The sequence below is a fragment of the Bombus impatiens genome, unplaced genomic scaffold, assembly GCF_000188095.3.
Source record: "Bombus impatiens unplaced genomic scaffold, BIMP_2.2 scf_0526, whole genome shotgun sequence".
In the NCBI taxonomy this organism is placed as follows: domain Eukaryota; kingdom Metazoa; phylum Arthropoda; class Insecta; order Hymenoptera; family Apidae; genus Bombus; species Bombus impatiens.
In genome coordinates, this window is record NT_176945.1 from 774097 (window position 1) to 798219 (window position 24123).

Sequence of the window (24123 nt, forward strand, 5' to 3'; positions counted from 1 at the left end):
TGCTGCCGCCGCCACCACCACCGCTGCTGCTGCTGCTCCCACCGCCAGTGCCACCACCGCCACCACCGCTACTGTAACTCCTGCGTGCCGTTTTCGTCGTGCGAGAGGACCAGCTACGATCCTCCTATCTCCCCACCTACCACACGCAAAGACTTATATTCTAACAAACAATAAGCAAAACGTTTACCTTCTATTAAGTTCCACTTACGGCCGTCCGATTTGTCGTCGAGCTTTTTTCTCCTATTCGTACTATGCCACCTCTTTTCACCGACGGGTAGTTTGCCGTTGTTTTTTAATGGACATACGATCCGTTGGTTTCCTCTTCTATTTAATTATTAAGGTTTTATTATCGACTATGTAAACACGAATTCCGATCGTATCTACGAAGAATTTCTTGTTGCTTAATTAATCTGGAAGAAAAAGAAACGCACATTGATATGCCGCATGAGCCAGTACTACCAATTTTGAAAACCGTAATTTATTATAATTGAAGACGAATATAAGCGAGTTTCCGATACTGTCGATGGTGAATGACTTTACGCGAGGTGCAAATTCTCCTACGTTATTCGAAATCTTTCCTCCGGTCGGGGAAACTCGTTTGTGAATTTTTCTCCGATCCCGGTTGCGCGTTTCAAAGTCAACCCTATAAATTATGCGTCCTGTTAAAGTAATCTTTTTATTCTGTTCGGTGACGCCTCTTTCTCCTTTCTTTCTCTTTCGAGGCGAGCGTGGAATTTCAAGAAACGATTCCACGCGTAATGTCGTTTTTCGTGAAAATAAAAGTGTGGCGTCAAAGCAGTCGCGAAATACGTCCAGTTCTGTTACAACCGTTAAGGCAGGTGCACGTTTGATTTCTTTACAGCCGCGGGTGAACGACAATTTATGGTAATGTATGCGCTGGCCACTGTCCTATCCGATTTCCGTATTTAATTAAAATCTGAACGAATACACGGGTCCCCTTATTAGCCGCTAACAAAGCTGATTTTCGTATCATCTCTAGGAATGACAAAGAGAACGAGTCACATGAGTGCGTGTGATCGTTTGCGTACGATCCGCTGGCATTCGCCTTATATCGAAATAAGCGAGATAAATTTCAGACAGATTGAATGACGTGTCCTCGGTTTAATCACCTGTACGAACAATACAACACATTATATTCCGTTGAAATAACGCGTTCGTTCGATCGTACTTCATTATTTGCACGCAAACATTATACCCGTATTAATAACCTCAAATGTCAGAATCACTGCACGTACCTTTGTTAAGAAACCTTCGCGTTAATTATTCCTGGGACAACCAACACGACTCGCGTTCACGTGTGCCTGGATTAACGTTTTTGTAAATTTTCTGCCGGCTACATAAATCTTATCGATAAATTGCAATTATCTTGCCTGCACGAAACTCTTCGGTACTTTCAGGTATATCGCATGAATCACGTTCCGTGCCATACATTCTTGGAAAGTTATAAACTAATTTAGAGGAAAAAGGTAGAAAAATGGAAAAAAGCGACATTGAAGAAAAGGGGAAGGAAAGAAGACTTACTAAATTTCGAATATCCAGAATATTCCTCGATACGAAGAAATTACAACCTTTCTTTGAAAGCCATTGTTTCCTGCATTTCCCGCCAATTTTGGTAGCACAGCGATCGTACAAGTATTTGATTGGTTGGTTGACAATGTTGTAAGTACTACATATCTGTCGGCGTGATCTGTAACGTTTTGAAAGCAATTTATTAATATTCTCGTCGAAATAATGAATTGTATTTGAAAAATATATACGACGATAAATTTATCGCATTACCATATACGTTGGATTACTGATGAGGGTGACAGGTATGGTATCAAACATACATTCATTAAAATCCTATTTAATTTTCGTTTCAATTGAAATATAATGAGGAATCTGCATGCTATCATAAATGTAATTATTTGTAAAATGTAATTGCATAAATTGCGTTTGTTGTTCGTAAAATTATTCGTGACTGTAGTAACTTGAGAATTATTGAGGATAGCACGAAAATTTAAGCAAATACGATAAAGATTGAATAGATAACAAAACATCTTGAATTATACAATAACTAAAAGGCTGCTATTTGAAATATGTTACATATTTTAAGGTATAAATTTAATAAACATGCTTACCTACAACTTACAACATTCGATGATCCTGCTAAGAAACGATCAACGTGCCATGACACTTTCGTACGTTACAACTTTGAAAATCTAAAATAGTATCGCAGAGACATCTATGCTCAGATCAATATCTAATGAAATCTTCGCTAGGTTACGTCGATAACACTATTCCTCTACTATACCGACCTTTAGCAATGCGTATCTGTAATTCAGAGCTAAACTGATACAACTCAATCCACCGACGAGGTACTTTTTTTTTGTTATTTTTCAACACAGCACAATTATTGTAATTATCACACATAGATTTTTGCAATATCTTAATCCGGCTGCTATCACTTTCAATAATTAAAGGTATACGAATAACAGTCAGATAAAGATAAAAAATAACAAAACCTCTCACTGAGTGTTACATATTTAGAGATAAGTAGAAACGTAATTAATACCTCTCTTTTTTTCTAGTGATTTCAAAGTTCCAATAGAGGTTATACGCCATACTTCTACCTATTATTTGATTAAATCTGGGTAAGTTTTCACGTAATATTCATCTTCTAAATATTTTTTTGCAATTAAGCAAAATCATCATAAATTAAAGATATTTCCATAGGATACGTAATAAATAAATATATATATATATATCATAGAGTTCATCGATATTTTAATAAAAACATAAGAAAAAGGTATACATATATATTTCTTCACTGGTTAGCAATCTTCCTCTGTCCCGTTTGAGTTCGTGCATTATAAGGTACTGAAAACTTTCTCATGGCAGACGGATAATAAGGTACCCTTAATTGCAACAACACTTCCTCCAACAGCGCTTTTAATTCCACGTTATCGTCCCCGTTGTTATTTTCACGCCTGCTGGGAAAACAGCGTTTTCTTTAAGCCAGCCGCAACTTTGGGTCGTTATGGATGAAATTATTAATTAAAGCGTAAAATGATGGTGATCGAGCGAACTTTTACTCGTTCGTCGCACGACAAGTTGCTCACCTTTCGGTGTCGCGCGAGTTTCCCAAGGCGAGCAGAAACAACGCCTCCCTCAGCCTCGCTGGCACGCCGAGGGATGATTCATGGAAATAACGTTCGTGATAACAGAACGTAATTTTTGTGGGAATGCCTCGCCTCGAGTCTAGCAGCCTGGCTAACCGAGGATGTAGCCAATTGCGGCGAAAGATTCGATGTGATGTCAGCACTAGTCTTTCTAAATGAGCCACAAACTCGGCCTGCTTCAGCAATTGGCGAATGTGTCCCTGAATTCACGCAATATTCATTCTTATACGGGTAGTCGCACACTTTAATTAATTTAATTAACTTCTAATTAAATTGGATATTCAATTAGAAACGAAGACTACAGGGAAAGATCATGATGACCTATATTTTCCTCCCTTGGTAGCACAGTTTAAAATTTAATGCCCTGTCTGCCACTAATATATTAGTAGAACTGTCTTTTTAAGGGACTTTGGAATTAAATGTACGATTCTATCACTTTCCAAATTAGTTCAAAGGTATGAGACGTTTATGTAAATTCATACCTCTTTGAGCATTACTAAAGGAATCGAGACTGAATAGTTTATTTTATTTACTAGATACTATAACATATACTCTGAATTGCATCTTCTACGTATTCTTGCAACTATATAAACATCCGCAATTTACTCATAACATTGATGGTACTATATATATTCTATTTAAGAAATACTCAGTGAATATACGATTTATTTTCAAAAGACACGTATCTTTGAACCTGACAGGTTATTTTCTATTTCAACGACGATATATCGAAGTACTTCCCTTTAGTTTGTCAAGAAGCGTAAAAATTAGAAAATCAACGAAAGTAAGCTTATTATATTTGTCCCATTTGATTTTCAGATGTAATCATCGATCGTCAATGTACTAGTGATTCGTTGCTATTTCCGATATTACTATGGAATTATTCGTCCAGCATTCCGCAATACCAAGGAAACGTTTACGTAATGAATATCTAAGGTAGGTGAGTAAGAGTATCGACGGACCGTACCTCTTTCTCGAGGCCTTGGATGTCATTGACCGCGAGGCCGATCATCAGGTTCATCAGGACGATACTAGCGAGCATGACGAAAGCGAGGAACACGACCCTGCTCGTGGCTGGTAGGAAGGAACTCCCATTCTTCTCGTCCGAGAACAGAGCCCCGTACTCGTACTCACCCATCATCATTACCACGGTCTTCACGACGGCCCTCCAGGAATTGCGAAACTGGTCGTTCCCGTGGAACAAAACGGCGAAGCTGAACGCGAATCCGACAATCAGGCAGACGAACGCTAGGAGAACCTGAAAGGAAATAAAAAGCCCCAGATGCACGTTGTTATAATCGCGAAGTAGAGAGGGTGGTAGGGCTGTGCGAAGTAGGGGTAGGCAAGTGGGTCCTGATGGGAGCCATATCACCGACCAGACATTTAGAACCTTGCTTCTTCCTTCTTCCCCCTTTGGCTTTTCATTTCTAACGATATTCGCCGAAGGGAAGAGCCTCGTCGCTCTCTTGTACCTTTCGTTTCGGCTAAATGCAGGATCTTTCGCCATACAGACGGAATTAAAAAAAAAAAAGAAAAAAGAAAAGGAGAAAGAGGAAGCAAAGGAAAAAGATACAAGAAAAAAAGCCTCCCCTGGCACATTAAATCAGGGTTAACGTTGCTCCTGTTGAAACGACTCTCTTCGGTGAAAAACGGTGTTCTTGCGGTGTCGGACGTAGCTGCTTTTTATTCGCGCCCGTTTAACCGCGACTCGACGCGCTTTAACGAGGAAAATTGGGAGTTCTTCCTTCAACGGGGGATTCCTCGTTACTTTTTCCTTTCTCCAAGATCGATCCTGACGAGCGAATAGGGCGAGGAACAGGCGATTATTACACGGCGCACCGGGAATCAAACGCACGTTGGTTGATTACGTCTACTACTGACCTTCAGAATATTCTTCAGCACCGTGGAGAACATGAGCGCGTAATATCCGCACATTGGAAGGCGGCCGATTAACAGCATCATTTGCATCCAGGCAAGCAGGATTGCCAGGCTGATGGAATGCAACATCCATTGAAGGGGCTGTCGAGCATCGTGTAATTCCTTTTCCCCTGATGAAGCCGTAATCTCGCTTCTATAAGCGTTACCCATTGAAATCGTCAGAGATATCGCCGCGCAGGTGAACGATAGCCACGTTTCGTACTGTCTCAGATAATATCTAAAATATATAGATTTTCGGAGTAATTGTAAGAATAAATAAAGTGAAGATGCTGATGAAAAGACGCGACAGATATACAAGATGGACAAGGTGAAAATTATTTTTATTATATCAAATTGTACTGGTACCTTGTGAATCTACGTTTCGAATGAAATGATAAGTTTTACAGGTTTGACGATTACCTAATGATATTAACTGTTGTTGGTTCTCGATACTTACGAACAAGGATGTAGGTACGTATCTGATGTTTATAGGAAATTTACCTACGTTAAAATTCTAAGAGAAATGACGAAGGGACAAACTTAATTTTATTTTGATTCTAGACGAACCTAGGTACCATCAGCACTTGAACGACATTGTGAAGGAAGAGGACACAAGAACAGGAAGAGAGAATCCTCCGCAACAGGCCGCAATCAGTCTCGTATTGCAATATCGTTATGGAATAACCAGACAGGGAAAAGACCAGCAGGGCGTGGACGAAGACGAGACTAAAGAAGAATACTCTCAACTTGGACCACTTCAACCAGAGGAACGTTTCCACCAGCGGATGTTGTAGTATCGTCAATTGTTCCACGTTCGAGGCTGCTGCAATAAGGGACGTAACTACTCCCATTTGCAGCTCTCCTTTTGGCGCTAGCACGTTGAAGTCAATGGTGATCTTGAACAGAAAACAATAAAATACAGAAAACAGTAAAAGGGAGGAACGACATCTTTAGAACGAGTAAATCACGCTGTTTCTATTACCTGGGAATTTTCCACGGAACTTTCAACGGAACTCATTTTAACGCGGGAAGACAGAATATCGTTTAGAAATAAGACTGGTGTTGGTATGTGAGCAAATATGGCATCGATGACAGTAATTCCCGTGTTCGTTTCTGCGCCTAAATTGCCACCGTGATCGATTAGTATTCGAACGCACTCGTGGTGACCTTGGTAAGCTGCTCTATGCAATGGTGTTCGATTGATCTGGATATCAAAGAAAGGAAATGGCACAATTAAGTGATTATTATGTTAAATTTAGCAGATACATAGAAGGTTAAATATGGTAAAGACTCACGTTATCTCGAATGTCGATATCACAAGAAGGTATGCTCTCTAGAAGGATCGAAAGCGCCTCTGGGTTACCCGTGCTGGCAGCGAGATGAAGAGGAGTACTTCCTGTGCCTTTGCATTGATAAAGAGGCCACGCACCACCGTTCAGTAACCTTTTCGTCGCCGAACAACTTCCTAGTGAGGTCGCAGTATGCAATACGGTAGTACCTGTAAGTTTATAGAAAGGACTAATTAGGATCAAACACAACACAGAAGAGACCAGTACACGGTACGTGATAAATGAAATTGAATCAGCTTAATAATTTTCATAATTGACGACCTCTATATAATACCTGTATTAGGATCGATGACGTTGGTCGAAGCTTTCGCTGCTACGAGGATCTCGACGATGTCATTAAATTTGGAAATTTCGTTGAAATCTTCTTTTACGATTGCGGTCCCTGCTAGAAGCAATGGTGTGATTCCTCGTTCGTCTTCCGCGTTCACATCAGCACCAGCTTCCACCAGGATCTTGACTACCGCAGCGTGATTGTTCTTCACAGCTTGGTGCATGGGTGTCCTTCCCCAACACTCTGGTGTAGGTAACTAAAATTCCAATCGATTAGTACTTTCATTTGGAAGATGATAAATAAGCTAGAAACATTTATAAAAATGTATATTTTCACGAACATAAGTAAAGAAACAGAACCTACGCGAAGGTTTGCTTCACTCATTAGATACTATAATACTACAAGTATTATATTTTGGATATTTAAATATTTCTGTTTACATTTGTTGTACAGTTGTACATGTTGTACATTTTTTAAACTCTTAAAATATTTCATAAACATTGCAGTCTACCGATAAATGTATCGAAAAAGCTTTAAAATTGCTAATGAGTAGCACAGTAATGAAATTTTATTTAATTCACGGTACTCACGTTTTGACCAATAAAACACAGGTTCGAAGGAGAACGAGTATTCTTGTAACAAGAATCAACCCCGACTCTATTTTCCGTGGAAGCTCCATGTTCCAACAACCAATTCACCACTTCGCAGTTTCCATGATGCGCCGCGTGAAAAAGCGCACATCTGCCAATTTTGTCCGTGGCATTGATATCAGCTCCATTTTCATACAACAGTTGCAATAATTCAATATTCCCTTGCCAAGCAGCCAACTGAACGATAGTCACGCGCAGTACTCCAACAGGCTGTAAGAATTTTTTATCGAATCTCGTGGTGCAGATCTCTATTGCCGTTCCTATATCGTCGTTTTCGATAGAGGTGATCAATTTTAATTGATCGTCATTGTACGAATTCATTTCGGTTGACAATCTTTTATACACCCTGTTCTATGACCTATGTTTCAATTTCGCGTGTTTGCTTTTCACTAACGTCGAATTAACAGTGGTGCAGATAGATATATATTGCATTAATCAGAGGATGTGGTCAGTTATAAAATCTACGTACCCCATGTGTTTTTATCGCCTGCTTAAAAATATGTTGTCCCGTTATTAACTGACGATAACAACCACTCAGAAGTAGTCCAGTTTTATTTACGTTCTCGACACACCGCAGATATTGGCTCGAGGAAGTGAGCAGCCAAGATCCTCGTGTGTCTACTATTTGGGTATCGGCAGGTATCAAAATGTATACATCGTGTCTTATTTTTTGGTACGATTTTTCGAAAATTGAGTGATACGAATTTCTCTAGAAATGTGTTCGATCAGTATTTTTTCTGTAAAACAATCGGTATTTGTATCTACCTTCATTTTAAACGCTTGAATTCGGAATAGTTTCTTAGAATTTGTAAAGCTCTATTGTTTATAAAACCTATAAAGAACGCGACAAATGACGATGTAATTAATTCTTATACGTATCAAGTACGTAAGTTATGAATTAATGAAATGCTGAATGTACAAGTACAATCAAATTTTAGCGTTATACGTCTTCTTTACGAAATTGTTCGAAATAATGATTTCTATTATATGTTATAACGATCAGTGACGACATATTGGCTTAGTGCGAGTCACGTTGCTGAATTTTGGAAATGAAATATCTCGAATAATTCTATCCCTCTACGAATACAATGTAACCGAAATTAGAGGATCGTGATATCGACAAATATCGATTAACAAAGAAAATCTCTAAAAGGTATAAGTACGGAATGACTCGTAACGAGGATTCGATGCTTTAAAAGAGTAAAGATTGTTTACTTCGTTCAAACCTGTTTCAATGCACGTTAATATCTTTCACCAAGCTCGAACTCGCTCTTTCGTCAACTTACTCCTCTCTCTTCTTATTTCATCGACCACGCTATCCACGGCCTTAGCCCAATTCCTCTTCTCGAGCCTCTGCGTACATACATCCGCTCCATCCTCAACAATCTCGTTCGATTGCATTCCTATTGTTTCTATCCGCCCCGTTATTTACGTATACACGCTAGTATACCGATCGACTCCGACCATCTCTGAATACTCATGAACAGCCCTGTACTTGGCTATGCGTTTTCGATAACGAATCTGTCAACAATGGATAACGGGATCGGTCGGTCAGAAGAGCGATTCATCGGTCGAAGAAGTCGAACCTCTCGAGTAAAGCGACCGTTAGCGGTTACGAGCGCACTTACCTGGTACACGCACACAATCGCGTCGATGACACTCTACTGCCGCCGCAAGTTCAGGTGCACGCACACTCCGTGTACATTCATGTAGAGACACGCATGTGTGTGCGTGAACGTGCGCGTGTGTGCGTGTATGGATACATACACACACACGTGCATAGACGGGATACCAGTTTCGAAGTCGAACCGAGGCGACCTTAACACGGGTTTCTCGCACGCGCACACACATGTACGACCGACGTTAACACACGTTCGTACGCTCAATCAACTAGAGAGAATCGCGTTACCTTGCAGAACGCGCGGGCCCAGTACGCGCTTGACCACGCTGCTGAGTGGAGCCTGTTCGACGCTTCCGTAGTTGTTCCAACAAGAACCAGACCGTTCCATCATGCCCAACTGTCCGAAGTGCGACAAGCCAGTCTATTTCGGTGAGTGCTTGCTTCTTCTTCCAGCGTAATATTCATCGAAAAGTATTTCTCAGCAGATTCTCGCTTTTGTCGAACGTAATCCTATTGTAAATTTTGCGAAACATTCCAAGATACAGATATTTTATACGCTAAATTTTGTGGTGAACACTTTCTACGTTGTGGATTCATCAGACCCCAAACTTTCGCGGTATTCTATACAGCGAGGGGCGGAAAGAGGTTTAAAATTGCTATTTACGTGCTTAAGTATCAATAGCTTCTGCAGTAGACACCTTGTATACTTACTGTATTATATTTACTTAATGATCAAGTTATGTTGTTTCTCGTACTGCTTATCCTTTGTTATCTCTTCTCCGCCATCGTATATACAGAGGAACTGTTCAATTTGTTGCAATTATTGCTTGAATTGAATATTCATATCGCTATCTATATAGAAAGTCTGACGATTACTAAAAGAAAATTACAAGTGTCTGTGTATCGGATTTCGAATAGAATTAAGTTTCAGTGTGTAAAACCGCAATATTCATAAATATACTCGCAATCTGCTTAGTATTCAAAATAATTTACATCTTTTTTCCGCATACGATGTCACAACGACAGCTTCGTAAGAAACGGATTGTCTAATCGATAATTATAAACGTTGCCCAATTCGCGCAAATCGTTGACGCATAATCCGGCTATAATATATCCCATTCTACACTCACAGTGTCTACGAAATTGCTCGCCTATGTACGATTGCGTACATCCTGCTGCAGGAAATTCGCGTCACGAGTGCTACGCTATCCACGCAATAGTGTGCGTGAAATGACGACAGGAATGATATCATTGTACGTCCTCGCGATTCACCTTGACAAATATTATGTCAACCTCGTTCCGTTGTGTACGAGTAAATACGCAATGGGAATTTCGAGTAATACGAGTTACTAGGAAGAAAATTTTATGCAATGAAATGCGAATATCATACGTTCGCCTGTGTGTCGTCAGTCGTGTCGTCGATGTGCATAGCAGGTTTTCAAACGTAATACATCGTACGATCCTTTGAATCATTTTGAGTCTTAAAAGACTAATAGAGAGAGACAGAGAGAGAGAGAGAGAGAGAGAGAGAGAGAAAGTTGGTGTATATTGATCTATATGAGATCGTTGCTAAATACTGATTTATATAATTTGGAACATATGTACTTTGATCCACGATAATATGATAATGATCGGTTATCAAGAACATACATATATTTTCATCGTAATGGCTATCATTGGAAGAACCTGAAGTTATGAGTTGTCCTCGATATTTATGATAATGCCTCATTCATTAGTATTATCTACAGAATTATTACGATACTAACGCACGCTGTTGTCACTGTCGTCGAGGTAATCTTCTGTCGCGAATATCGCGCAAAACGTTTTGTTGGAATTCACTTTGGTAGTATAATATACGTACAAGCAATGCTCATTTTTATTCTGGAATGTTCGACAATTCTTTCCACCATCGCTCTACTATTCGTTGCCATTATCTAAATTCCAACTCTAAGATCAGCTTATAATTTTCTATTAACCATCGACTTATACCACGCGTTCGATAATTTTTCGATAGCCATTCGTCACGATTGTCGAACATTTTCAAAATTCTGTCTCTCGAACCAACTCGTACACACGTTCCCGTTAGTCGACAAATTCCAGCTATCGAAATTACCATCGCTACGTTTAACGTTCTAAAGTCCACGCGATTAGCCTCAAAGCCACAGTAGAATCTTCTTCAAATTTTCCACGATAATTCACCCACATTTCCACTATTGTCGGACTCAAAACAAACCAATTCAAACATACGACGACAAATGAACACCCACGACGACAGTGGCGTTCGACCTTGAGGCGCTCGATTCCGCTTATCGCGGTCGTTTTTCGCGAGGGGTCCTCGCGTTCAGCGAACCTCGTCGCGATAACCTTATCGTCGTCCAATCGGCAGGCTCGCGCTTCCCCTTGGACGCTTAGATAAACGTTGCACCGTGGTGGCTGCAGAACGATAGCTCGCTTTCGTTCCCTTCGGGCGGCCGATGTTGCTCGCGCCAGCTCGCGCGCTCGCCCAGAGCCATCGTATTCAGAGAGGTAGGCTTTTAATTGCACGCTTCCTCTTTCGAGCGGCCTTTTAGACGGCCCCGTTAAAGCACTATTAGCGCTGAAAGCGGATTTTTTTGAATACAGGAGAGCCGCTGCCGACGGCTACGTATATGGGCTTTCAGATCGGGCCAAGTAGGCGTACGAGGAATGGATGCCGTGGCAACGGGCGAATTAGAGGGACGACACTCTTTTTCCGTGTATCGCGGGAGGAAGAGGATGATAGTTTCAAAGGGGTTCAGAGAAAGAGAAAGAGAGAGGGTCATTGGCCTCCAAATCGAAGACTCGCGAACACGTTTTTAGCTTGTCACCGCAGGCCCACGACCGGCTGCTAGGATTTGCGCGAGAAACACCGTTTAGTGGACTCGTCGAGAGATTACGCTTCTCTTTAATTAGTAGCTGCTTCAGCGAACGAGCCACTCAGCTTGGAATTTTGACAACTTCTTGGTTCTCGGCTCTTGATTAACTGTGAATTTATGCGAGTGTATCGCTGTCGAGGGATTTAAAGGGCGAATTTCGACATTATGGCTGTGTCTTGGAGGACGAGGATGAGGATTTTCCGAGTATCGTATGGATTTCGTGGTGTGTTCAATCGTAGGAAAAGATTTTTAAGAAGTTTCGCCAACGATCGTTCGCGTTACGACGATCGATGTTGGTTCGTGAGAAAGATATAAAGGATTGCATATCTATCCAAGCAATTGGTAACGTGCTAATTATTTTAGCAAATAGAACGTCCATCACTAGCTAGCTATTGACCCGAGAAATGCAAGATTTACGTTCCCCGCTCGATATCCATCGCGATATCTTCGCAACGAGTCGACCTCGACCGCTCCATAAATTATTGCTAAATACGAATATGTACATCTACGATTTTACAAACACCAAGCAACTTCCAATAAATCAATGATTAAATTCTTAACCTCAACCTTACATAACGAGCTCGCCAAAGAGTGCTCGTACTTTAAACCTGTTCCAAACGCCTTACGCTTTTTAAGTTTAAAATCGCATTTTATTTTAAACTTACAATTAACCATGGGAAAAGGATGTGGACCTTTGAACCGTTGATCTTTGTATTCAATTAATCGCTGACACGCTGCAGCGTGTTACATTCTCGAGCAAAGTAACTTTTGAAGTTTCGGCCTTCTTCCTCTTGATCCGCGTAGGCGGCAAGCGCAGAAAGCGAACTCGCGGTGAAGCCACTCGCAGCTTTCTACTCGCATTTTCTTTGTTTCGAGCGAGCATTCTACGGGCAACGTGCACCCGCAAAAGGTAGAAGCTTTTTTCGAGCCCGGTCGCAACAGAGATCCTTTGAAAAACCAAGATCCGCCTTCAAATAAAACTACATTCGAACGATCTCGTGGCATTTGACAAACGACTCGTGTTATCCTCTGTCGTTTTTCTTTTTACGAATATTTAATGAATCTTCTTAACGAATCGTGGTTCACCCTTTTACGTCGACACATGACTGATTTTCAGGGAATTGCTGACTATTCGACGAACAAAGATTTCCTGGAGTTTCGCCGGATTTTATGAGCCGTTGGTTATTAGGAAAGGTAGAAACGCTGGACATCGGGGTTCTACGAAATGTTATACAATAAGCATCCTTTTTGGTAACTGATGCTTAATGAATCAGCAATGAATGCCGTCACTGTGAAAGTTTTAGGGTTTCAAAGCCTCCTTGTCCCTGAGATATCTTTATTCGATATTTTAAAGTGCCTACGGCTCTCACACGCTACGTAAAAATACGCAAAATACAATAGTAACAATATTAAGACGGTAAAAATAGGAATAAGATTCCGCTACCTACGAATCTTTGAATGTAATTAAGAATATATCCAGAGAAGTACAATTCTACTGTCTTTAGCTTTTCATTCGTTTCAACTGTCATAATAACCCTGTAAAGTTTTCTTTAATTACTCGTCTCTTCATACGCTTTGAATTTGATGTCAAAAGCAAAAATACACAAAGAACGATAAGAAACAGTTCTTTTAGATTTAGAAAGCGATGGACACGAACGGCTTCCGCGCAAAAGTTCTTCGTTAATTCATTTCGTACACGGAAGGATGTCTTAAAGGGAGATTCGTAGACGGTAACAAGCCAGGCAGCCGAACAAAAATTTCGTGGCCCGGGTGAACGCGCGTTCGCGACGAGCGAGCTTGAAAACCGTGGATAGGAGAAGCGGACGAGGAAACCGAGTCACGTTGCATCGAGAGCAACGACAATAAAGTGTCCAGCGGCGAGGAGAGCGACAACGGGACAGGCTTCGGGAAGCAGTATCGAGTAATAATAAGAAGAACAGAGGAGGAAACAGGTTTGGAGAAGAATAGCCGGATCGTGGTGGTGAAGAACGACGCCGAGAGGAGAGAGGAGGATACGGGCGAAAGGGAGAAGAGAAAGAACGAAAAGAAGGGAATAGCTGCTTCCTTTTCCCTCCTCCCTTCAACCCTCCCGTTTATGATGTCACGGTGGGGGAGGTAGAGTTACTACGACGAGAAGTTTTTCACGGCCTTTCCTGGCGAGTTGGGCGAGGGCGGAGATGATGGAGGCGGCGGATCGGCAGTTTGAAAGACGCAGCAAGAAACGTGGTAGTGGGAAAGAGGATAGGTGTGGGGTGGGTGGGCGGTCTGGGTGGGGTGCAAGAGGTGGAGAATGGTCTACCGAGGAAATAAAGAGAAAGAAGAAAAGAGAAAAGCAGGGAAAGACAGCGGGGGATGATGTTCCAAGCCTATGCAATCAGCAGCCGCCGATTGTTTGGCGCCCGGGCGCAACGATCCGTGCACAGCGCTGTCTGCCTTTTCGCGCTGCCACTGCACACCAGCAATGCTTGACGATTATGCACTCGCTTCTCCGCCGCCAGATAATTAGGAGTTAATTAACTAATGGCCCTTTATGCGTACCCTTCTTGCTCCACAGCCTCTCTTTCCTTCATCCGTGTACCATTCTGCGAGCAAGCTGCCCGTTCCTCCGTCTTTCTCGCTCCTCCTCGCTCCTACTCGCTCCTCGTCCTTCTCCTCCAACGCAACCTTCCCCCTTTTCTCTCGCTCTTTCGCCTCTTCCGCCCCCCTCTCTCTCTCTCTCTCTCTCTCCTCGTCTACATCGCGGCCTGTCCTACCCCCCTCGCACCCTCTTTACGAACCCTCCCGCCCCGTTTGCCTACGTTGGTTCCCGACGTTTGCCTACGTTGGTTCCCGACGTCGACCCCTTTAGACCCGTTCCCGTGTCTCTCCGCTCCTCGTCATTTTCCAATTCCCCTCGCTGGCACCACCGTCCTTTGTGCTCCTCCTTAGACGCGGAGGAACGTTTGAATGCCAACCACCGGGCCGCCACCGGTCCGTGGCTTTTTTGTCTTCCCCGCGAGGTTTGATATGTCGTAATGGTATGACGCAGCGCGGTGCACCCAAGGAAAAAAAGGCTACACTCGCTCCTCTGATTTCGCGGCCTTTTGTCAACCGAGATCCGAACCGCGTACGAGCGTCAAACAAACGCAAGAACCACACCAGCCTGATAGAAAATGCACGCTGCTTTCTTTATCCGTGTTTCGAGAGGTTCGGCTAACGCGATACTTCGTCGTTACAAGGTATTGTTGATGCTACCAGTCAGCTTCATCCTTGTTACGTTCGCTCGTGTTCGTCTGGATACTGGGTCGCCACGCAACCGTACGCATGATCGACGCGATCGTTGAAAGCTGCACATTTCGGAAAGAAAATCGTGCTACTCGAAGTCTTTCTCAATCCTGTCGGCCCCCGATAATAAACGTATTTCCTCCTCTTCTTTCTCTCGGCTCGTGGGATCGACGCTCTTTTCGATTAATCAGCCGCGTTTCTGCGCGATGACGCGCGACAAAAGCGCTCGGCCGTGTCGCTGGCTCCTTGTTTGCGTCGTCGACATCACCTTTAGCCATTAGTCGCGCGACGTCGCCCCTTGCACTCCAAGAGAAATCCCGGAAAGGCGTATAATTCGCGCGTACTCGCTCGCACGTGGGAATTCGTCGCGCGACAATGCAGCGCGGATATTTTGTAAAGCGGCGTGGCTGTCGCGCTTTATCATGGCGAAGGCGCACAGGACGCCTCGAGTTCGCGCCTTCGCTGAATGGAACGCGTTCACCGAACGTCTCCGCCGGGAATTAGCCATTCAATTTTATAATTACGAAATTGCTAATGGAGCAGTCGGCGGCGAAGCTCGCGACGACTCGGGTCCCGCCTGGGGATAATTCTGTGTTCCGATCGTCGAGGGAAAGCGCGTTAGCGGATTCCAAACGGAGCGTGCAGCTTATTGTACGTTTGGATCGATCGTGCCTCTTCTAGATGACGCGCTCGTGAAGTTACTCGACGCTTTCGCTTCTGAGTGAATGGTTGATAATGAGGATTTTGAAGGTTTCTCGAAGGTTTCCTTCGCATTCAGAAATACTTTGAATATTTCTCGGTTTCGTTTGATTCGTAGGTTTATAGAATGTTTTTGTTTCTCAGTCTATGCCACTTTCATACAATGATATAATAATAGGACGTTTAAAGAATACGTGCTTTGATAACAGAAACTTTACTGTACGCTAAAAATTATGTGGCAACCTTCAGGTTGCTTTGATAATCGCTCGAAACTTTGAAATTTTTCCACAAGCCATTCGACACACTGCCACTCTTATACAAATCTTTCACAACATTGAAATTACTTCACAACGTACCTGTTTGATAATTTGAAATTTTGCAAGTTGTGGAACTATCTTATCTTAGAAATTCTCGCGTGTTAAGAATTTTTCCAATGTCCAATCTTTTAAATTTAGAAATAAGAATTCCTTTGAAATGCTTCGAAACTAAAAACGTTGACATACGAAATAATTTCAAACGTTCCACGTATAATACGAATATCGTAAATGTTTGAGATTTTGCATTACGCAACGATGGATCGGTGGTAAGCGGCAATTCCGCGACACGTGGTGCGACAATCGTTATCCAATTCCGCCGCTTATTATTATGCAATGCCACGCGTTTGCCGACAATCACCACCGTTTGCACCGGTTTACTTATTGTCAGTCAAGGGGTTGATAAAACTTCGTTCAGGCTTCTTTATCGGGAACGCAGCCGTACATGGCTTTAGCAAAGTGGATTGAGGCCAAGCGAATAGACCTGATCGAACGTAATTATTTCCCCGTTTTCATTTCACCCGGTGAATCATTCGTGGATCGGTGACATCGAAAGCGGACAATCGACTTATACGGCACGAAACGTGAATATCAAATTAAACGAAGCTTATACGAACGCGATTTTTCTGTTTGTTACAGCTGAAAGGAAAACCTCGTTGGGAAAGGACTGGCATGGTTCCTGCTTACGATGCGAAAAGTGTAATAAAACTTTGACACCTGGTAGTCATTCGGAACACGAAGGCAAACCTTACTGTAATCATCCGTGTTATTCTGCTCTGTTTGGTCCTGGAGGTGAGTGACGAGTGAACATTCGATGGAAGAATTTGTGTTTACTCAGAACTACTGGAAGTCTTATTCGATTTATTTGTTGGACTCATTCTGCTTTGAATTTTGTGAATTCTATTCTCTTTTGGTAGATTCGATTTATACGTGAACGTCGATGGATGTTCTAAAATTCATGGTTTCCATAATGGTCATTAAAAAGTAATTTTTTAATTTCCTTCTATTTTTTTATACCTTGACTGTTCTGTATCGATTTCTTAGAATCGCGTTAACACAATTTGTTTAACGTCGCAGCTCTTGGTACAATTTGCATTTCGATGATTTAAAACTCGATGGATGATGGTGATCTTAATTTCAAATGGTATTTCTTAGTACTCATAGAGAATTATACGTGAATCTGTTTAAGATAATTCAATGAAATTAAAGGATTTTTATTGTTCCTTTCTTTTACTTGCTGCAATCTTGATGGACTCTGCTGAAACATTTATTCTTGCGCATTGCAGGTTTCGGTCGAGGCGGCGCCGAGAGTTACATTTACAAAAAGTGAAAAACCCGAGGACTTCATGACGATGTAATACATAATGTTAATCTAATCGCGTTACCTGTACCGTAGTAATTATATTTAATGGATAATGAACACTTAGATTGCCTAAGCGTGAATTATGTACAATATTTTCGTAACGATTACGAAATGCGTGGTTGCAAAGTATGGTATACTTAAGATAATTAATTTTTTATAAGGTTGTATATTGCATAATGTATATCTGTTTACTACATACGTAGTTATAAAGTGAAATAAAACTTTAACAATGCCAGTTTAAAATCCAATGTAATGAAACTTGTATCTACGTTTTTCATAATGGGTAAGGAAGATATCTGTATCACCTTTCGATGATCCGTTACCTGTTATATCGACGAGTAGCTAGGCAGGTCTGACATGCAGAGTTCATATCTACCCCATAATGGTGCTTTCAGAAAGTAGTCAAATTAAGGTAGGTGGCAGCTAGTGCTTCGTGCATGCTTTGCATAATTGATCGGGTTATTTTAATTCATTGTAACATCTGAACTATTCTTCAATATTCTAAAATTCTTTCACTAACCTTCTTAGTCACTATAATATGATATAAAACGAAATTTTGTAGAAGAATTTTGCTTTTGCTTTTGCTTTTTAATTTTATTACTGTAGGTAGGAAAAATATCCTTTAATTGCAGAGAAACAGTTGCAACAAAATTTTATATGCTTATTGTCGTTTAATAAAAGTTTCTTTATTCGCTAGAAGACAACACGAGACGAATTTCATATAAACCTCATATTTATTTAAAAAGGATGTACAGAGTTTTGTTTGCAAGTATCAACAGCGAGACTCGGCAAGAGCGGCGCACAGAACAAGAATATCACACGGGACGAAATGACAGCGAAATGAAGGGGAAAAAAATAAAATAATAAAGAAAAGAGATAAAACTGCTTGTTATTCGGATAAAAAGTCCGGGACGCAGCATCCAAACTGAAATCTCGATTTCACAAGTATTTTGCTATTGAGGGTACATCCTCTTCGTTTGAACGCTGCGCGAAAATGATTCTTCTCGTGACGCAACGGTTTTCTTTTCTCTTATTTTTTATTGTTCCTCTTCTATTTACGATTCGACGTTAACATATCGTGTGCTTTCCTCTTTCTACATCTTCCATTTTTTTTTTTGTTTTCTAAAACGCTTCCATTCGATGGAAGCTGCTCTTTTGAAACGTTACCGCGATATTGCTCTATCCCTCTTTCTCTCTCTCTCTCATTCGACGGATTTCTTTGGCAAAACTTATTACACATAGGTCGTCGATACTAATTAATAAATAGTAAAAGGCATTAAATAATCGTATAATAATAGTGATGATAATAGTATAATAATAATAATTAGAATAATAATAATAATAATAATAATAATAAATCATGAGAATAATGGGGGAAAAAAGTAGCGATAATAGCAGATAGAATAAAAAATAATAATAATAAAAAAGAAAATTCATAATCATCTCATCGTTACAATAATAATAATAGGTTAACAATGTCAAGTCCGCATTAATCAATTATAATCCCGACAAATTATAAAAATCGCAATAAATGTCAGATCAAATTCACCTGGCCGATCTTCGACCCTGCGATTGTGTGCTGTGTACAGGAAGTATCTTTAAAACGCTAGACGTGAAACGAGGATAAACGAAAGAAAGCTTGTTTCACTCTGTTGGCAGGCATATCGCAATTTATGAAACAATGTAATACTCGAATTTGTTGCAGCCTCGAAACACTAACGGCATCGCAATTTCTTTCTCCTTCTCTCTTTCCATCTCGTTCTATTTCTCTTTCACCTTCACTTCGACTTGCCGATTTCGATACCCATGGTTCTTCCTGTACACGATTTTAGGACACGAAACGCTACGATACGACAATTTATAAATAGCAATTATTCAGCAATCAGAGATCGTATTTACAGATCCTCCATCCTTATGACAAACGCGGCGGAACATAAACTCACAGGCGTGCTGTACACCTAAAAAACGCAAGTAGCAAGGAAAGAAGAAATATCGATTTTTGAAATCACGGTGGATTTGTCATTTTTTACCTTTAGTTTGGACGATCGACAGAATAAAGTGACCAAGTCGAACGAGATAAATCGAATAAGTTGTTCGTCCGACGCTCGGATCGATGAACGATCTGACAATTGGTTGCGAGCACGCTTGGGATCGACATTGCCATTTCGATCGTTTCGTCACGATTTTATAAACTGTATACGTATAACGACACCACGCGAACATAAAAGTAACGATGGAAAAGGTGAAAGACCGTACGAATCGTTTCTTAAATGTTAATAAATATATCGTAATAAAATGGAATTTAAAAAATGTTGATAAAAAATAATAAATATAACAAGAAATTCCGAAGTTATCGAATTCGTATCGTTCGTGCGAAATACACTCGAGAAATTCTAATTCGTCAATTATGAGATAACTGTGAGGCGAACAGAATTGTGCTATGAAACCAATTTCATGGTGGATTTCTCAAGCGAAACGCTACATTTTAATTAACGATCACCTCTATATATTCGGATAACATTTTTATGCGAATAATTAAAATATTTTGTCATGTTGATTGCACTACTTCCAATTTCCATGAAATGGAAGGGACAACGTATAATTATCTTCGTAGACGGATAAAAATTGTTTGTATAATCCCGGAATTAAAACGAAGAGAATGTAGAGTATTAAATAAGTAACATTCGAATTATAGCGCGCATCACGTGTGCGCTTCTAAACTTATTGCGCATGCTCGGCCCATATCGTATGCGTGGATCGAAATGCGCTGGAAATGCGCGCGTAAATTTTCTTATTAAGGTTGCGAATTAACATTTTTGCCCGTTAATCATAATGAAATTGCATTGCACGTAACTTCTCATTAAAGTCCGATGGTCAGACGTTAATTACGGTTCCGTGATTGTGCTTTTTCTTCTCTTTTCGAAACGTTCCGCTCGAAGCGATGCCGGAAGCAACTTGATTTCCGTAGTGGTGCGCGAGAATGGTGAAGCCGTTGGACGGAACGCGGGCATAATTGTGATCAACCGGCCGTCACGGAAGTGTCCGTCGTTTAGTTTAGAAAGAAAAAGATTCGTGCCGCGAAAAGAAATTCGTTACACGCACGTGAAAGCCTATGGACGATTTATAATCGACAAAGGATGGCAGTTTCAATCAAGAGGTAACCTTTTCTTTTGCATCCTATTCTTATTAAGCGTTACTCTCGTGGTGGCGAGAAAATCAACCGCGATGACGAGGAACGTTGCACGACTTCGTTTCGCCTTTCACGCTTTCCCGATTTCACGATTTGCATTCCCCTCATTGTTTTGTACATTTACGTCGACCCTGTACGTCGCTCGCAAACTCGCGTATTCGTTTACAATTTACAAGTCGCTTTCGAACCGCCATAAAACTCTGCCTCAGCCACTAGCTACGCGATTCGCACGCATTTCTTGTTTTTCGGCAATCCGTCTGTGGTCTTTGGTTTCTACAAAAAATATATATAATATCCTTAACAGTAATGATCGTTACGTCGATTCCTGATTTAAAAATCTCAATAAACTTATCCGTTATATCTACTATATTACTTATATCGTTTGTTGATAGGGGGTGGGGGAAGGTCGTCGTGCTTATTAGAAGAAAGAACGTGCCGTGTCAGGCAGTGACTTTGTCTGTCTTACACGGTTAATATATATATATATATATCTATATATATATAAATTTTTTCCTTCACTTTATATATATGTACACGTTCTAATGCCGTCGGTAACAAATGTGCCCAACTGCATTCGTGTGACGCGATGATCGTTAACAATGCATTAGATATCTTTGTCGGCAATGCACGGGCACATTTGGAGGGACGACCGATCGCGGGCATTGTGTAGAAATTATACTAGCTGAGGATCGTTAAATTAAACTACCTACGATTATGCGCACTCTACATGAGTACCGATACTGTCGGTAACGCATGCGGGCGAATCTGTTATCCCGACCGCGTAACTAGACAGCATCGTGTTTTAGTGTCGCTGGACCAGACACTCGTCGAGTCGTTGCTGTCCCTTGGGAATCGTAAATAATATCTGTGGTATCGGCATCGAAGCTACAGTTTTTAACTCCATGATGAAGGTTTTGCTAACAACGATTTTTAGCCACAATTATCATCGATCCGATGAATCGTAACAGCGTTCGATGTTTGATCGTTTTGTTTTATTGAGCGCTGTCATACGTTGTAAGCTTATTGTATACGCAAGATGGTTTCTGATGTTTTCGATTATCGTCTATTGTGTTCGTAGTGAATTTTAAAAAGTCTCTATCTCTCTCGCGACGCTCGTATCGATCGATACGAGATCCTCAAGCGTGACACGCGACTCGATCGTGAATAATGTCATATTGCATTGACGTGAACGCGTATCTGGTCACAGTTTGCCCATTTTGCCATACTTCCTCCTGTTTTTAACGGGAATTCGCCATGGTTATCGGGTGTTAACGATTTTATTCGACAATAATGGTTCATAGTTGTTCATTCCTGAACCAGTTAGTTAAAGAGATCATTGCTTAATTTCAGCGTGGTTTCTCGTGATATGGCGTCTAGACTCGTTGGTCGCTCCTCCCACCCCAGGAAAACACTCTGCCTGGAGTCGATCTCCTGTACCATCGTTTAATCAGGCCAAATAAAGATCCGTCGGTGTGGAATTGTGATCCGGCTTGGTGCATGCACTTCCGGTCGGTGAAGCGGCACTCGCACCGCTGCTTGCTCTGGTAGCCGCCAAAGGCGAGCGACTAGCAACGTCCGTGCTGTTCTCTGGCCCTGTGTTGTTACATCCGCCGCCCTGCTGCGAATTGGTGTGGGAAGACGCCAGCGTATCCCCGTTACAGTAGTAGTACGTCGAGTCTGCAAAGTAAGATGTCATTTATTTTCCGATACCATCGAGCCATCTGTCATCAGGGCTTTTACTTTTGCATGCTATGATACTTTGCGTATTATTCTTTGACCAAAATTAATTTCCTCCATGTCACTTTTCGAATTGCAAATATGAATATTATAAATGAGACTGTGGTTAGAGTCATACATATAGAGAAATACATATACCGATAAGAATATACAATGGCTATGAACAGTATTTGCACGCTAGTTAGTCAATTTCGTATGATTAAGTAGCACATTCACATGACTACGAAAATTTGGTTCTATAAAAATGGAATATGTAAACACTTTCTGTAGAAACTGTATACATATGTATACACGTTTGAATGCTCTGTCATATTCACAATGATAGTTCGTCAAAACACGCTTTCATTGTATCCATAGTCTTACTCGGTAAAGATTATAGTTGAGGTTATGTTTAACAACTTCGAGTTAATTCATTTTGGACAAAGAATAGGAACCTAAAATACAACTGGACGTTGTTAGCTCGCACGAAGCGCGAGCGAATTTCCATTCTTCACGGGATAACCATTTTAGGTTAGTTACGAGCGCGACGAAATTGCGAAATAACGTTCTAGAAAGGGGAAAAGTCGAGGTACGCGAAACTTCGATTCTACGGTGTCGAATACGGCGCACGTGTTACGTCACGTACTAGAAACGAACTAGGAACGTATCGCATGTCCGATAAAAAATTGTTTATTATTCCAACCATTCTTATGCACCGAATATGCATAGTCAGGCATTTCACTCAGACTTATATATCGCGATCTACGAAGTGCCAGCAATCGTCCGTTATGAAAGGCGAGCATTGAGTCGTGGCTACTTTGAAACCGGCCTGTCCACGATTCCGCGAGCTTTTTGCAGCCTGATCTTATCCGCGATATCTTGGAACGTAATAAAATAACGGTGGGTTTCTTCAGTTTTAGAAAGTTAGATCCGATTGTGCCAGACCGTTTTTCTTCCATAATGCACGCAAAATATGTATGGCAGGCATTCGCGTAGTTATTCGAATAATCCGTTTCATCGACACCGATATAGCCTGTCAATGAGTTAGTACTTTGACATTTCGTTGACCCTAATCTAATCGGTACTCATACTCACTGTTTACTTACTGAGCAACCCGCTTGTCGCTGCTCCATAACCGTAGCCGCTATATGGTGCGCTCGAGTATTGAGAGTATGCTGCACTGTATGCATAGTCACCACCACCTAAACAAATATCGATTGCAATCACGTTAGACGGTAACTTAAACCCCTATCGACCAAACAAAAAGAATTCTTTATTCTTAACTCTAGTCGTAGGATAAGCGATTTACATTCTCGATTCCATTTGCGTTTCCTCGCTTAGTTCGTAAAGGGGAAAGTATCCAAAGAGTAAATTAACACACGTTGGCAATGATTGGCCATTTATCCGCGTAGTTGTTTAATTTTAACTGCTAGGTCGATAAGTCAGGGCGCTATAAGGGCGAACCCTAACTTACCTTCCGCATGGATACGGACATTTTTGTTTCTTTTTTTACCGTCGATAACGAAAACGAGAGCAAAGGATGAGAGAAAGTGGTTTATGTTCGGTACTCACCGGTGGCGTAGTGTCCGAAACTGGGAAGCATCGTTGAGTAGGGCGGTATCGCAGATGCTACCTGGGGTTGAGAAACTGGCGGCTGCAAGACCGTCAGTCCGGGATCCCCTCCGGGGGTGTT

General features: G+C 41.3%; 3 protein-coding genes and 2 long non-coding RNA genes across 6 annotated transcripts in view; 3 read left to right on the forward strand and 2 right to left on the reverse strand.

Annotated features, from left to right (window-relative positions):
* The first annotated feature begins 16 nt into the window (after positions 1 to 16).
* On the forward strand, positions 17 to 4725 carry LOC112213206. Its single transcript, XR_002947091.2, has 4 exons — positions 17 to 2483; positions 2592 to 2654; positions 4002 to 4118; positions 4198 to 4725. It is a non-coding gene; the product is annotated as an uncharacterized LOC112213206 (long non-coding RNA).
* LOC100740421 (transient receptor potential channel pyrexia-like) lies at positions 2774 to 7690 on the reverse strand. 2 transcript variants are annotated; one of them, XM_012388173.3, is made up of 9 exons: positions 7310 to 7690; positions 6723 to 6975; positions 6395 to 6597; positions 6082 to 6303; positions 5667 to 5995; positions 5064 to 5337; positions 4150 to 4440; positions 3123 to 3382; positions 2774 to 2990 (listed from the first exon to the last, which is right to left on the reverse strand). In XM_012388173.3, exons 1-9 carry the CDS (start codon positions 7688 to 7690, stop codon positions 2828 to 2830), a joined length of 2376 nt encoding a protein of 791 aa, XP_012243596.1. In that variant the 3' UTR covers positions 2774 to 2827. The 2 variants fall into 2 exon arrangements, with proteins under 2 accessions (XP_012243596.1, XP_003491223.1); XM_003491175.4 differs by having other exon boundaries at positions 2774 to 2993.
* Positions 7691 to 9262: 1572 nt separating this feature from the next.
* Positions 9263 to 17782, forward strand: LOC100744257 (cysteine-rich protein 1). Its single transcript, XM_003491209.3, has 3 exons — positions 9263 to 9419; positions 16801 to 16953; positions 17448 to 17782. The coding sequence occupies exons 1-3, from the start codon at positions 9380 to 9382 to the stop codon at positions 17489 to 17491; spliced, it is 237 nt and encodes a 78-aa protein (XP_003491257.1). The 5' UTR covers positions 9263 to 9379; the 3' UTR covers positions 17492 to 17782.
* Positions 9472 to 13374, forward strand: LOC112213207. The gene is made up of 2 exons (XR_002947093.2): positions 9472 to 11516; positions 11613 to 13374. It is a non-coding gene; the product is annotated as an uncharacterized LOC112213207 (long non-coding RNA).
* Positions 17783 to 18621: 839 nt separating the features above from the next.
* The window catches only part of LOC100744373 (hapless 2), a 56951-nt gene continuing 51449 nt past the window's right edge, over positions 18622 to 24123 (reverse strand). The window contains exons 10-12 of the mRNA XM_033321901.1: positions 24003 to 24123; positions 23537 to 23632; positions 18622 to 22391 (exon numbers count right to left, since the gene is read on the reverse strand). The exon at positions 24003 to 24123 is cut by the window's right edge and continues 1 nt beyond it. Of these exons, the coding sequence (XP_033177792.1) occupies positions 22162 to 22391; positions 23537 to 23632; positions 24003 to 24123 (447 nt within the window). The 3' untranslated portion in view covers positions 18622 to 22161. The remainder of the gene's footprint in view (positions 22392 to 23536; positions 23633 to 24002) is intronic.